We start from the raw sequence: 13,752 nt of genomic DNA, 5'->3' as shown, positions 1-13,752 counted from the left end.
GACACAAGTCGTAAAGCTATAAAAAGGGAAAACCAAGGCTTAGATGAGATGACCTTTAAGATCCCTGTGTGGCTGAAAGTCACTGAGAGATTTAGGTTTTCTCTCCATCTGGTTTTATACACTGTTAGGGAAACAAAACAAACAAATGTAGAGACTGTTAAAACGAGTCAAGGACCAAGCTGAGTCATAGGACTTCAACTCTGGTGGTAGTCCAGAGGGCAGAGAGGGTCTGTCCCTGGGAGAGAAGGGGGACAGTTTGTATAGGGGGTCTGTCAGAAGCAGGCACAAACAGGGCAAGGCAGGGGCTCAGTGCGGCTGTGCTAGCCATCACTGGTGTGTGCATGTCTGTGTGCGTGTGTGTGTGTGTGTGTGTGTGTGTGTGAAACACCTTGTGAGAGGACTGTTCAAGCTTAAAAGACACTCAGGGAAACAAAAGACACTCAGGAAACATACCAACCAAATGCAATGTGTGGACCTTGCTTAAATCCTAATTTGAACAAACCGACTGTGAAATAGGTATCTTTGGAACAACTGGGAGAATTTGAATATGAATTGGGTGTTAGATGACCAGAAGGAAATTTTGCTCATTTTGTTAGGGATGCTAATGTGTGAACATAACATGGGAATGATTTAAATATGCTTGTTATAGCCTTAATTTCTTGGAGATACATCCTGAAATCATTTAGCAACATCAAGATGTCCGGGTCCCCCCCCCAACCCATAAACATAAAAACAGATGACGGAAGTATGGCAGATTGCTAATCATTGTTAAATGTACGTGATGGGGGCAGGGTGGTTCCCGGGTGACTCAGTCATTTAAATGTCCACATCTCAGGTCAGAATCCCAGGATCCTGGGATGGAGCCCTGCATCGGCTCTCCACGCAGCAAGGAGTCTGCTTCTCCCTCAACCTTTCTCCCTGCTCATGCTGTCTCTCTCTCTCTCTCTCAAATAAATAAAATCTTTAAACTAACTAACTAAATAAATGTACATGATGGGTGTTTGGTGTTTACTATACAGCTTCTCTAAGTTGAGATCTAACCAGGAGGCAAACAGCCACTGAGCCTTTAAGGCACAGAGACTCAAGGCCAACTACTGGTTACACAGGAGCTGGGAGACTGGGGAGGCCAGCTGAGCACCCAGAGATTAGAGTCAACCACCACCAGCCCTGGGTTGGAGGGACAAGACAAGAGGGTGCTCTCATGGGGAGCTGCTTAGCAAAGTAGAAACCCCAGCAGGCCTTTTGTGGGGGAAGGGCGCGGGAGCCACCGAGCAGCCCCACCTGCTGTGAGGACACTCTCCAAGGTAGAAAGGGAGAGAGACAAACCCTGCTTCTCCCTTCCATCCATGTTCCAGCCTCCTGCGGGGGCTCCCTCTCAGTCAAGCCCCCTGTGCCACCAAAATGAAGTCCCTGGGGTTCAGCCCCTTGTAGCACAGAGAAGAGTAGGGTCAGCACAAGGAGTATGGGTCTGAGGGCAGACAGCTCAAGGGCCCCCACATTGTTCTCTCTACGTCTGTGCATGTTTTGAAAAACAGAAGGAAAGGAGACCTCTAGCCTAAAACATTGCTTGCACAATGACAGCTCATAAAGACCCCTTGCTATCCTGCCAGAGCTCTGCACAGCAGGGCTCTTGGGGAAGAAGAGCCATTAGTTCCATTTTAAGGCATCTCCCAGTTGCTCATATGATGCCATTCCAGCAAATAAACTGAGCGTATTGACAAAGAACCCAGAAGGAATCAACTGTTGTCGCTGCAAAAACCATCGACATTGAGGAGCCATGAAGATTTGGCGTACAGTAACCCTGCTGGTGACCTACCCCAAATACATTTCCCATCTTTTCGCTAATAGGACATTGATTTTGTTCCTGCTGGCATTGGGCCCCCAAATTAATTTCTCCAGTTCTCTTGGAGTTAGTGCTAACTATGTGATTACATTCTGGCCAATACGATGGAGGTGGAAGTCCTTGGGGAGGGTGATCCTTCCAGAATAAAAGGGCAAGTCTCTTTGCTCTGCCCGCCTCTTCTTGTGTGAAATATGCATGCAATGCCTGGTGATGTTGCAGCAGTTTTGTGACCATGAGGACTAAAGTTAGATGCTAGAGGAACAGCTGCACCAGCCCTGGACTGCCCCAGCTTCTTGTTAGATGCTTAGAAGAAATCACTCCTCCTCAAGTCACTGTTTGCTGGGTCTTGTGTGACTTGCAGTGGAATACATACCTTAACTCAAAGCAAAGAAATATGCTTTTACTCAACAAAAGTGAATGAGTTGGTTACCAAGGCAGAGGCTAGCAGCATTATCTCTATGTATAACATCAGGCACACAGCAGAAGCTCAAGAAATATATGCTGGTAAGTGCCATATATGCCACTTTATCAAAGGGGTGACAGTCTGTCCCCTATGCCGTACCTTGTTGGTGCCGATACATGGGTGGGTCAGTGTGGACAATGAGTGGCCGCCTGAGTGGCGAATCTGAAGAGTATAAAGGCTTCTAGAGGTGATGCACTTCTTCCATCACCTCAAAGGAAGCCGGTGGCAGACATCCAGGAAAACTGATGTTACAACAGTGATCTAGACACAAGGAATTTCTTCCTGAACATTCTGGGAGAAAGGCAAATAGTGTATATGTAAGGAAAATATATGTGTGCTCATCGCCCAACAGATAACAGGACTCTGAGAGGATAGGTGTGGTACACATACCCTAAGGTGACCCCTCCAGGAATCACAGCCTGTATAGTCCCCACCCTCTCCCAGTGGAACCTGAGACTTGCTTCTAAACAGTAGGAATACGGCAACGTGGTAGACAGTCACTCCTTTGACAAAGTTACATTATATGGTGAAGGTGATCATACACATACACACACACACACACGCGCGCGCACACACGCACACACACACACACACACACACACACACACACACACACACACACACAAACGGCCCTGAGCAGACCGGTGTGAGAGAGAGATTCTTTTGTGCTGACTTTGAAGATGGAGGAAGGGAGCCACTTCGCAAGGAACTGTGGCCGGCCTCCAAGAGCTGAGAGGGGCTCTTTCCGACAGCCTGCCGCAAAACGAGGACCTAAATCTATGACTAAGGAGACATAATTCTGCCAACAATCTGAAGGAGTCTGTGAGATCTCCAGGATGGGCAACAGTGCACACCCAGGCTCTGAGGCCGCACCAGCAGAGCCTCCAGATAAGAAAGCAGCCCACCAGCTCCTCAGGCGCAACCTGTCAGTCCCCTCCTTGCAGACCCAGCTAGTCTGGGCCCAGAAACTCTGAGATAATAAATGTGTACCGTTTTAGGCTACTAAGTTTTGGGGGGAATTTCTCACATAGAGATAAACAACTAATACGTGGGGATAGAGAATAAAAATTCTTGGGTGAAAGAGTGGAAGCTGGGAAGAGTCTTCCTGGGACCCAGCTTGGGGAGGGAGATCTCGGAAGAAGTCTCCCTTGTTCCTTCGCTGATTTGTCGACTCCTCCTTGAGGGCCATTGCTAAGCTCCAGGCACTAGTTGACAACAGGAAGCTGTTGTGTCTCACGTCCCATTTCTTCTTCCCCACACAGTCCCAGCATCGAATGCCCTCTCTACACGTGGCGGTAAGGATAAAACAGGGACTCACATGTGTTCGGTTCCCATGACGACCTGGGCGCGGGGCCAGACCCTTCACATACACCGACTCATCGATCATCACAGCGCCTCTTAAGATAGGCATTAATATAATCACTCTACAGATTAAAAACGCTGAGGTCACACAGTGTAGCACCGGGAGTCCAAGAACGTGAGTTGGCTCCTCCCATTCTAAGTTGGGCTGAAATTTGCCGCAGGGAAAAATCAGGTCATCTGAGCGCCTGTGGCCTACTTTATCAAGCAGCCTCCTCTTCCTCCTCCTCCTCCTGCCCTTCTTCTCAGAAGCACATTCTTAAAGAGTTACAGTATTCTGCATTAAAAAAACTACAATCTGGGAGTCGCTTTGTGGAAATAAGCTGAACTGGAATAAATATCTCGTGGGCCCTCTTCACTTTTTTCTTTGTCAGCATATTCTTCCCTGTCCGTAAAGACATTATTGGAATGTTCCCTCAAATGCTTTCTAAGTTTGAATCTGGTGTCAACCCTGCTCTCCACTGCATTCCGCCGCATTGCTGTGAGCGCTCCGTGAAACAAGAGGGTAAAGCCCCGGGCCCTTTTTTTTTTTCTTTCTTTTTTTCTGTACAAAGCTTCCTATTCTCTTTTCACTTAACCTGTGTATTAGTCAGGAAGCTGGCAGGAAACAGCATTCACTCTGATGGTTCAAATGCAAAGCCATTTAGTGAGGGATGATTTACAGAGGGTGCAGGAACTGGCCAAAGATGCTGAGACATCCAGGAGCCAGCCAGAGCAGGAAGCCCTTCTCGCCTTCAGAGCCCAGAGGGTGAGCAGAGAAATTGATGGAAAGAGAGAGTCCAGACAGCCCAGAGAGTGCTGCGTTCTTAGAGGTGACTGACCAGTAGGAGCTATAGTCCTAGAGGAGCAGAGGCGGGGGAACGGGGAAGACACATCCCAGCGTGTCTCTCCTCCTGCCCTTCCATCTCCTGTTCACATCCTTGCGTTGGCCGAACCCACCCTGCACCAGAGGGCAAGGGAACAGGGACACGTCCTGGGGTGCAGAGTGGGGCAGAAAATGATTCTGGAAAGAATGGAATTCTGGAAAGGTTCTGGAAAATGGAGAAGAACTAGCATATTGTATTATGAGCACTATCCCATGTCATTAAATATCCCTTGAAGACTATTCTTTTTTTTTTTTTAAAGAGGCTCCAGGTCCAGCATGGAGCCCAACATAGGGCTCAAACTCATGACCCTGAGATCATGACCTGAGCTGAGATCAAGAGTCAGACACCGATCTTGGTTCCGCATCCCCCGCACAAAATGCCTGGTGAAGCCACAGAAACCGTCCCTGCTACAGAGCAGGAGTTGCCACAGCCCCAGGCTGAGACAGGGTCTGGAACAGAATCTGACAGTGATGAATCAGTACCAGAGCTTGAGGAACAGGATTCCACACAGGCAACCACACAGCAAGCCCAGCTGGCAGCAGCCGCTGAAATTGACGAAGAACCAGTCAGTAAAGCAAAACAGAGCCGGAGTGAAAAGAAGGCACGGAAGGCTATGTCCAAACTGGGTCTTCGACAGGTTACAGGGGTTACAAGAGTCACTATCCGGAAATCTAAGAATATCCTCTTATTCATCACAAAACCAGATGTCTACAAGAGCCCAGCTTCAGATACCTACATAGTTTTTGGGGAAGCCAAGATCGAGGATTTATCTCAGCAAGCACAACTGGCAGCTGCTGAGAAATTCAAAGTTCAAGGTGAAGCTGTCTCAAACATTCAAGAAAACACACAGACTCCAACTGTACAAGAGGAGAGTGAAGAGGAAGAGGTTGATGAAACCGGTGTAGAGGTTAAGGACATAGAATTGGTCATGTCACAAGCAAATGTGTCAAGAGCAAAGGCAGTCCGAGCCCTGAAGAACAACAGTAATGACATTGTAAATGCTATTATGGAATTAACAATGTAACCATCTGAAAACGAGGACTTTTTTTTGGTGTTTCAAAAGAATAACTGCAGCTTGGTTTGAAATTTGTACTGTTTCTATCATTAATAAAGTTATGGCTTCTTGTTGGATGAAAAAAAAAAAAAAAGAAAAAAGAGTCAGACACCGAGGCCCCTGGGTGGCTCAGTAGGTTTAAGTGTCTGCCTTCAGCTCAGGTCAAGATGAGTCCTGCATTGCATTGCATTGGGCTCCCTGCTCAGTGGGTAGTCTGCTGCTCCCTCTGCCCCTCCCCCTGTGCATTTTCTCTTTCTCTCTCTCTCTCAAATAAATAAATAAAACCTTAAAAAAAAAAAGTTGGTCACTTAACCCACTGAGCCACCCAGGTGCTCCTGAAGACAGTGTTCCTAATGGCTACTTTATATTTCATCATTTGGTGAGTCTATAATTTATTATTTGTGGTTATTAATATTAGTAGTAGTAGGGGCACCTGGCTGGCTCTGTCTGTAGAGCATATAACTCTTGATATCGGGGGTAGCGAATTCAAGTCCCATGTTGCACATAGAGCCCACTTAAAAAAAATTAGTAATGGAAGTAATAGCAGCAGTAAATTGGAGGGTACTAAGAGTGGTCTCTGTCCATTAACAGCAATGGTGTCTTTGCTCATAATTATGTTTCATTTTCCATACCTTCCATTTTAAGTGACAGAATTCATGGAGGTGTCTCCACAGCTGGAAGGCTTGCAGCCTAGGTGAGAAACACCAGCCCGGCCTCCCACCCCAGAAACCACCTTGGGCCAGCAAGATCTGACCTTTCTTTGCCCAGTTGCGTGCACGTGGGAAGGCTTGGGGGGGGCACCTGAAAGCACTGTTCTAAAGAAATTGCAGGGTTGAGGGAGGATGGATGGATGCCCAGGGGTGGTTTGGACGCCCACAAAGGATCCCACTCCCTTGAAGACAATTAAATGCTGGGACACTACCACATTGGCTTTCCACCCACCCTTCTCCTCCTGGGCCTTGGGCTGTGGCCAGCTTGCTCCCCCTGCTGGCCAGCCAGGGCATCTAACAAGTAATGGTGGCAAGCCGGATTTCGGCTGGTCCTGTGCGCTAGCCCCTCTGGGCATAGTCAGCAGTTTGTACCCAGGCTGCACAACCAGCCCCCTTGAAAAGTTCGCATGGGATTTTGAGCATCTGGGGTATGTTTGGACCCACTTTCCTAGAACAGAGAGTTGTCTTAGCTACAACAGGATCTCTTGGACACTGGTGGAAATTTAAATTGGCACACATAGGGAGAAGTTTCAATTTTTTGACTCAACCTCCCCTCCACCAGGAAGCCTTCCATGACCACACCCACCCATCCCCCAGTGTAATCCGTACACTTCTTTCCCCTTTCTCCTGTAACATTTTTGTTTGCATCTGACTCAGGTGAACAAGAAAAGTTGTTTTATTTTACTCTGATGTTTTACATTTCTCTGGAAGTCCAGTTTCTCCAAGAGATTGCAGTAACTTGATTTCGATCACTTCGGGGTATTGAAAAGAAAACCACAGGTCCAAAATTGTGTCACCTGGGCCAGACCAAGTCACCAAACCAGGTTTAAGAACTAACCTGATTGCAGTTTCAAACTATTCCAGAAACTAAGTTTGAACCTTTCCATCAGGAATTTTCTAATGAGGTAATCCGCACAAGAAGAACTCCCCTCCCCTACCTCCCACTTCCTTCCCCCTAAGGGAAAATGACCGAGCCAGAAACAATCTTTTCTTTTGCTAAGAACGTTCTTGCCCCACCCTCCTTCCTATAAAAACCTCCCATTATGTACAGCTTCTTGGAGTTCCCTTCTACGTGCTAGATGGGGTCATGCCTCTTTGTTTAATAAAGCCAATTAGAACTTAAAATGTACTTGATTGAGCTTTGGGTTTTTTTGTTTTGTTTTGTTTGTTTTTAGATTTTATTTGAGAGACACTGAGCACGACTGGGGGGAGGGGCAGAGGGAGAAGCCGGCTGAGCTCCCACTGAGCAGGGAGCCCCAGGACCCTGAGATCATGACTTGAGCCCAAGTCAGACGCTTGACCGCTTGACCGACTGAGCCACCCATGTGCCCTGAACTTTGTTTTTTGAATACAGGTTTCTCTCTGTCCTAGAGGGAGGTGGAGGGAAGAGGGACCGCTTCTGTGGCCGAGGCCTTAGGGGACAGGGAGCTACCAGGCTTCTTGGTCTGTGGGCACTGGACTTTCTGAAAGAACAGCTAAGGAAAAGATAAAGCTAAGCTCTTTGCAATTTATCCCCTGCCCCCACCTGGTGCCTCCCAGAGAAATGACGGCCAGGTCCCCCCTGCTCTCACATCCTGTCGCCCCACCTGGTCCTGCCACGCGCCAGGGTATCCCCTCAGGAAGCAGGGCCCTGCACATCTATCTCTTACCTCCTCCCCTACAATTCGTCCCCTTGATCCCTCCTCTTGCCCACCCCAGGGACTCTAAGCTAGGGCAGGAAACCTTGTTCTCCTTCCCCAGCGGTTTACTCCCTGGTCTTTTGTCCAAGCCCTTAGTGACTCTCTGCCCTTAGTGGTCTGGGAGGCCTTTTGAAAACAAAAGCCAGGAAGTGACCACTTTTATTCTGCTCTCTCTGCTCACACACACTTTCCTCTTCCCAGAAGGGAGGAGCCCAGCTTAAAGAAAGAGGTGAAAGGAAGGCGGGAAAAGGGGGTGGGGAATGTTGGAGAAACCACCTAATGTTTCAAAAACATCATGCCAGCCCGCCTTCTGGCACTTGATCTGGCCTCACCTGTCCTCACCCATTATGTCCCTGGGGAAAGGGGAGTGCACAGGGTATGCTGTCTCAGGTAGAGGGGGCCAGAAGCCCTTGTATGTCCCCCACAGGCCCGGCCTGCAGACTCTCAGTCTGTCATCTGTGAAGTGCCTGTCATTGGGGAAGATCTTCAGGAGGCCAGAAATAGTGAAGAAGGGAAGCAGAAGGGGCTCCATGTTAGAAATGCTCTGTCTCCGATGCTTTCCTGCTGGGCCCCACTGACTCATGTTCCACATTTTGCTTCTGAATAAGCCAAGAGCTATGTTCCCACTTCAGCATGGAAGCAGGAAAGTGAATCACTATGAGTGCGGTCCAAGGCCTCAAACACCTGCTAACACTCAAGAAGAACCAGATCTCAGACATGTCCCGGGATGTTAGCTTCAAATAAATTGGCTGATGTTGGCATCAACACCTCCACAGTGAGGGGAAACCAGACTTCATGGTGGTAATTTTTTTTTTTTTTTTTTTTTTTTTTTTTTTTTTTAGGAGAGAGAGAGCTGGAGTGAGCCTGCACGTCCAAGCTGGGGGGAGAGGCAAAGGCAGAAGGAGAGAGAATCTCAAGCAGACTCCAGGCCCAGCGTGGGGCCCCAAAACAGAGATCCATCTCACAACCCTGAGATCAGAACTCGAGCTGAAATCAAGAATCTGACACTTAACCCACTCAGACACCCAGGCGCTGCAACCTTTGGTAATTTGTGGAGTAACACCTGAACTTGCCTTTGATTGGACCTACCCTGGGTTCCTGGAGGAACACAGACCCTAGACTTGTTGTAATATAAATCCGTAGCCCCAAGCGGTGACAAGACTCATTAATCTGTTCTAAGTCTCCCAGACACTCTATCTGTTCTTCTCTACCTGTCACACAATTCAATAAACTCTGTTTTCTGTTTTGATTTCTATTCTGTGTGAGGCCAAGGACTCTCTCGGCTGGTCCCGTGGGACCCTCCCTGGGGCTCTTAGACCCAGCCTGACTGCATCAGTTTAAATGTCCGGGGAAGTCTTGGGGTCCCAACACAAGGGAACTGAAGACTGCACGCTTCACGCCTTGAAAGTCTGCAGATTCTCACTGTGTCTGGCTCCCTCTTTTCCTGCCCTCCTTCCCTGGCCCAATGATGATGCGAGAAAAATGCTCTAAAGTCTTGATATACAAGGGAAGCCTTTCTAGCTTTCCTTCTAAGTTCACAAGACTGTACATAAACTTTGTTCAAACCCCAAAGCCTGATTTATGGCCACCGGGCACGTGTCATGCATCTGCTTTGGGAATGAGTAGCCTTAAGAAAAATTATCTTGTCCTTGAGATACCCATCAATGCTCCTACTTCCTGCATTCCTTTATGACCAAACTCTCGATCCTTGCCTCTATGTGACTCTGTAATCTCTCGAGCTTTTACAAGTTGTACAAAGTATAGAATCCTGTCATAACTCTTCTTTCTCTGGAGTCCATCCTTTCCTGATGAAGAGCCTGTTTCCCAGGGAAGCTGTCTTGACTTGGGCTTCCATAGAACAATCTTTCTGACTTTTAGAGATTCACAAAGGTTTGTTCCTTTTGCCTCAACAATGCACACCGGCTTCCCGCCCCCATCTCCTGTTTCATTTCCACCCCTGGCTCCTCTCCACCCTGAAGTCCGGGTTCCCCTTGCTGTTCGAGCAGAATTTCCTGAGTTCTGCCCACCAGCGGCAATCATGGGAGATGCTTGCAGACAGGGGAGTGAGGTAGACTTGTTAGGAGGAGAAAGAAGGAAACCAGGAAATCACCTGACAGATGATCCAACAAAATGACAGCAGAAGCCAGTGGGGGGTTGGGGGGAAGGGGAGTGGGAGAGGTGGGGATGGGGGATGGGAGGCTGCAGGTGCACGGATAGGGGAGAGGAGCCAGTGTGTGGAATCAGGCTGGGTTTCCCCCCAGAATTTCGGGGTCTGTAGGAGCCATGCAGAGAAGGTTGTGGATGTTTCAGGGGAAAAGGACGGCTTGTGCAAATATCTGGAGGTGATAAAGAAAGACGCTTCTAGTTCCAGACAGCTGGAACCCTGAAGCAAGGTGTTAGGGGAGGCATGGAGCTGAGGCAGAGGAAAAATCTCAACCTTCCTTCACAAGACCCTACACACTCTAGCCCTTTCCCCCTCCTATTTTCTCTCCCGCTTCTCCCTCCTCCCTAAGCCTGCTCCAACCACAAATATGCAGGGCTCGCTCCTGGGGGGGGGGGGGGCTTTGCCCTGGTCCTTCCCTCAGCCCGGAAAGATCCTTCTTACATTCCTCCTCCTCATTTTGTTTGGGCCTTTGCTCCAAGGTCACCTTCTCAGTATTAGGCCTCCCGGGGCCACCCTATCTGGGAAAGCACCTGTTCCCCCAACCCAGCCTCTCCCATCCTTTGTCCCACAGCAGCCCTGATCACTGTCTTGTAGGCTCTATAATGACTTCTTTCTCCTTTCTTGTCTGTGCCCCTCAGTAGAATATAAAGGCAGGGATGGTATCCATTTCTGCATTTCCAGTGCCTGGAACAGAGCCTGGCACATAGTGGGTATTCAGTAAATGTGTGCTGACGAATAGCTGATGGTAATGGTGTGCCCCTCCCCCCACCTCCTTGGTCACCATGAGGTCAGTGATGATGCTAGCCATCTATGGTCTCCCCAGGTCCCATCTTACTGGGACAGGCAGAACCCTCAACACTGAACTTTGCAGCTGTCTGCCCATCCACTGTTCCCAGGATTTGGTCCCTCTGGTCGCATTTAATCTATGAGCACTCATTTCTGCCCATGTGCTCTCAGACAGCTGGGATATCTGGACAACACCCACCCCTGGGCTGCCCAGCCTCACTCGGCCATTTATTCCCTGCAGGCTTCCTTGGCTGGGGCCTGTAGGGTGAGTGGAGGCCAAAGAAAGGATGTGCTCTAGGCCTCCAGCCCCTCTCCCTGATCCTGCCCCAGCCCTCCAGGCCTGAACCTGGCCCCAGCCTTAGAGGTCAGAGGCTGGAACATTCCAAGGTTTCCAGCGAAGCTGGGGCCCTCAGGAAGGCTGTGAGTGCTTAGCCAGTCCTTCCCTTTCTGAAGCCAGGAGGCTGAGCTTCCCGAGGAGGTACGCAGATTGGGGGCAAAGCCAAGACTCAAAACAACATGCACTGCCCAAGGTCTTTCCCCTTTTTTGTTATACTGCCTGTAAACCCTGCAAACCCCCACTCTTCTGAAGGAAGACAGGACAACTTATGAATGTGAAGTTCAAAACACAATATATATGATAGTTTGTAAACTGATTAATGTATCTTAGAAATCTAGACTTTTCCCCAGAGCCTTGCCCGTGACTGTGTATACAGCGGTGCTCAGTAGATGCTTCTGGATTGGGTTGCTGCTGTCAGGCCTACAGGGTCTTCCCTTCCAGTGCTTCCTCCCTTCTCCCCTTCTTCCCCCCATCTCCCCCTCCCCATTCTACTTGAGCCCCGCCCCCCACACAGAGGTGTTCAGTCAGGTGGCCAGAATGCGTGATGGGAGACACTGCCCTGCCCGCCAGGCATTCACAGCGCAGTTGGGAGAGCCTGACAAGGAAGCAGACGCTAGGCTCCGTGTGAAGAGTGCATCCAGGAGTCTGCCAGGCTGCCATGGGAACAGAGGGGGGTTTATAACCACAAGAATGAAAACAGCTCCTCGCATCTGTGGGTTGCTTTCAGCTTTTCAAAGAGCTGGGTGTGAAGGGAAGCGGGGGAATGAAGACATGGAGCTCCCCCCCACTTCCTGCTTTGTTTGGAGCCTGTGGACTGTCACCTCCGTTGAGCTTCTGCTCTTTCCATGGGGGGGGGGCAGGGGAAGAAGAAAGACACACAGACGCTCGCACAACCCTAACATAAGGCATTAGTAGCAGCTCTGTGTTAGCAAGATCATTTCTTTTCATTTCCACACCATCCTTTCTCGATGTTTGTTTTTCAGAAAGGCATCGCTGAGGCTGGAAAGGCTTGAGCAGGAAGAATTGGCAGGACCACTTCCAGCAAGCAGAATTCTCACCTCCTGCTAATGAGCCCTTCCACAACCCGCTTCTAGTTGAGTGCCCAGATTAGGTGACTTGTCTAAGCAGAGTGAGTTTAACCCTTGTGGTGGCTCATCTCGTCAGTGTGGTATAGCAGCAGGAAGGGGGTAAGTCGTGGGGTTGGAATAAATAACCCCAAATCTGGGCCTTAAAACCACGCAGGTTTCCTTTTTGCTCTCATTACATGTCCATTCGGGGTGGGTGGGGTCTGTGTCCCACGCTGTCCTCACTCAGGGACACAACATCTGGAGGCCGGCTGAGGAAGGAAAGATGGAGACACCTTGGATCTCAAATGCTTTCACATGTAAGTGACCCTGATCACCTATCGAAGCCACTGGACACGGTGGGTCATGGGGTCAGGGCTACCTTCAACGTGGGAGTGTTGGGACAGAGCCCAGTCGACAGCTGCACAAGTGACCAAGAGCCTAACCCACTCACAGCACAGACTCCATCACTGTTAATCTCTGAGGGTTTCCTGGTTCTTCAGCTTTCACTGTGGACTCTTATCTTGCACCCCTGGTTTAACTATCCAAGAAAGAATGTGATGGGGCAGTGAATTAACATCACCTTTATTTAGGACGGACTTCCAAATGTTTCCTGGGGCATGGGGTGTGTGTGTGTGTGTGTGTGTGTGTGTGTGTGTGTGTGTGTGTGTGTGTTGGAGTGGGTATGGTATGTGTCTGTGCGATGGGTGAGGGTTTGGGTTGTGTGTGTGTGTCTGGGTTATGTATGTGTTGTGTGAGGATTTGTGATGTGTGTGGGTGTGTCTGGGTGTATGTGTGTGGTGTGTGAGGATTTGGGGTTTGTGTGTGCATGCCTGGGTGTATGTGTGGGGTGTGTGAGGATTTGGGGGGGTGCGTGTCTGGGTATACGTGTGTGGTGTGTAGTGGTGAGGGTTTGGTGTGTGTGTGCTCTGTGGTTAGGTGGGTATGGCATGTTCTGGTGTGTGTGATGTGTGATGTGTGTGTGTATGTGTGTCCTCTGTGGCTCCAGCCACAGACAGAGGTCAGGTGAGGGGACACATGGCTCCTGCAGGATCCCTTTGCCTCAGGAATGGCTGAGACCATTTTCCTCAGAAGGGGAAGCAAGCTCTGGGAAGGACCCACTCCTTAGGTATCAAAGAACATCAACCTAAATTTTGGCTCACCCAGGGCACTCCTCCCACTTTGGGGTCCACACAAATCACCACCAGGAGAAGCTGGTGACGAGTGGAGTGTCTTGCGTCCCATTGGTGGACTGTCGAGTCGGCCAGTGCTCAGGCAGGCCTGGGGATCTGCATTTCATAGCATCTCAGGCGGTTGAGAAGCTTCCTTTTCGAAAGCAGATTTAATTTCACTCCACCTGGAGGAAGTTTTACCAAGAGCCCACTTCTCAGGAGACGCCTTGGGCCAGCATCAGATCCCCCCAGGAC

General features: G+C 49.5%; 1 protein-coding gene across 1 annotated transcript; it reads left to right on the top strand.

Moving 5' to 3' along the window:
* Positions 1-4,883: 4,883 nt before the first annotated feature.
* Positions 4,884-5,686, top strand: LOC125095995 (nascent polypeptide-associated complex subunit alpha-like). Its single transcript, XM_047722594.1, has one exon. It carries the CDS (start codon positions 4,908-4,910, stop codon positions 5,553-5,555), a length of 648 nt encoding a protein of 215 aa, XP_047578550.1. The 5' UTR covers positions 4,884-4,907; the 3' UTR covers positions 5,556-5,686.
* The last annotated feature ends 8,066 nt before the right edge of the window (positions 5,687-13,752 follow it).

Source organism: Lutra lutra, chromosome 3 (genome assembly GCF_902655055.1).
Source record: "Lutra lutra chromosome 3, mLutLut1.2, whole genome shotgun sequence".
Taxonomy (NCBI): domain Eukaryota; kingdom Metazoa; phylum Chordata; class Mammalia; order Carnivora; family Mustelidae; genus Lutra; species Lutra lutra.
The sequence above is the reverse complement of the archived record's forward strand: the minus strand, read 5'-3'. Positions and strand labels throughout refer to the sequence as shown.

Coding starts and splice junctions, on each gene's coding strand:
- LOC125095995 (XM_047722594.1), top strand. CDS start 4,908: ATGCCTGGTGAAGCCACAGAAACCGTCCCTGCTACAGAGCAGGAGTTG.